The following is a 1,236-nucleotide window of genomic DNA, read 5'->3' on the forward strand; positions in this document are numbered from 1 at the left end:
AGCCTTGACCCCGCGGAAGAACTCTCCTCCTGGAGGCCAGGCGCTGGAGAACGCGTTCCGCGCACCGCGGGGGTTACAGACGCTCTCCCGGCCCCACAGAAAAAGATTTGGCTGTAAACAGGAATAATGGTCGTGTGGTGCGAAGAGGAGGGTGACACACGTGTGACCGAGAACTTTCCCGCTCAGATGTTCCTGGCTGAGCTTGCTCTACACAACGGCTGGGAGAGAAACTCAACTGGGCTTGGAAATACCTCGCCACGTTGCTGGGTGCTTTAATGTGGTTTTAATTAAGGCAGCCTAGCCTGCAATTTATGCAAACACTTTACGTTAAAATAATAATTACGTGGCAATTCCGACCTCACGCTGTTTTCCTTGTCGCGCAGGTTCAAACGGTCCTCAGCTGTTTACAATAGAGCAATGGGGAAGTCCCGATAAACTGCCCAGAGCTCACACGTGGTGAGTCGCGGTGAGAAAACGCGGCAGCTGTCCTGGGGCGTTACGTGGCCGAGGCTGGTGATGGTGCTGATGTCGAGCTCCTCTTAGCCCGGGCTCACGCGGCTTTTTCCCTGACACCTGCACGCGTGGTGGGGGGTAGGGAAGAGGCGAAAGGTCGGGGATGGGCTGTGCTGAGCGGTGCGGGTTTGCCTGCGCTAGGGGAGACAGGAGGGTTTTTAGAGTATTTATTTATTTCAACTCGGGACTTCTCTTCTAGTAACGGCTGTTACAATGCGCGTCAGAGCAGAGCGAGCTTTTCCCCCCGGTATTTTATCCTCCATTTGAAGGGATTGTGCGTTTCTAGAATTTGCACATTGAAAGCATTTGGTCCAAACCTTTGTCTCGCTCTGTGGCGTATCGAGAACGTGGGTTTTTAAGGTAGCTTAAATAGAACGGGAGAGCGGAAGGGCGACCTTTCCAGAGGAATAATCCTTCTGCAGAACAAAAAAACCAAGAAACAACAAAACTCTGAACACACTTGAAGCTCAGCCCATCCTCATCCTCTTCCAGTTGCCTGTTGGGTGTTACAGGACCTTGTCAAGACCTCCTTCTTCTCCCCGGAGGGCAGAGAACCTGTCTGATAAGCTCAGAACATCTCTGATGAGGCTTAGGAAAGCAGCTAGAAATGGGGGGGTCTGGGCTTTGGACCTTTCCGAAGCGTTTAAACCAGCGCAGCTCTGGAGAGGAGGCGGCCCCCCCGGTCCCTGCTGCAGACCCGCCGTGGTGCGGGCGGGCGGGTCG

The 1,236-nt window shown here is 54.0% G+C and overlaps 1 protein-coding gene across 1 annotated transcript in view; it reads left to right on the forward strand.

Moving 5' to 3' along the window:
• The window catches only part of LOC104500513 (E3 ubiquitin-protein ligase NEDD4-like), a gene marked incomplete at its 5' end in the record, with an annotated part of 3,361 nt that overhangs the window by 1,753 nt on the left and 372 nt on the right, over nucleotides 1-1,236 (forward strand). The window contains one exon of the mRNA XM_010144174.1: nucleotides 384-456. Coding sequence (XP_010142476.1) covers nucleotides 384-456 — 73 coding nt within the window. The remainder of the gene's footprint in view (nucleotides 1-383; nucleotides 457-1,236) is intronic.

Source organism: Buceros rhinoceros, unplaced genomic scaffold (genome assembly GCF_000710305.1).
Source record: "Buceros rhinoceros silvestris isolate BGI_N320 unplaced genomic scaffold, ASM71030v1 scaffold42400, whole genome shotgun sequence".
NCBI lineage: Eukaryota > Metazoa > Chordata > Aves > Bucerotiformes > Bucerotidae > Buceros > Buceros rhinoceros.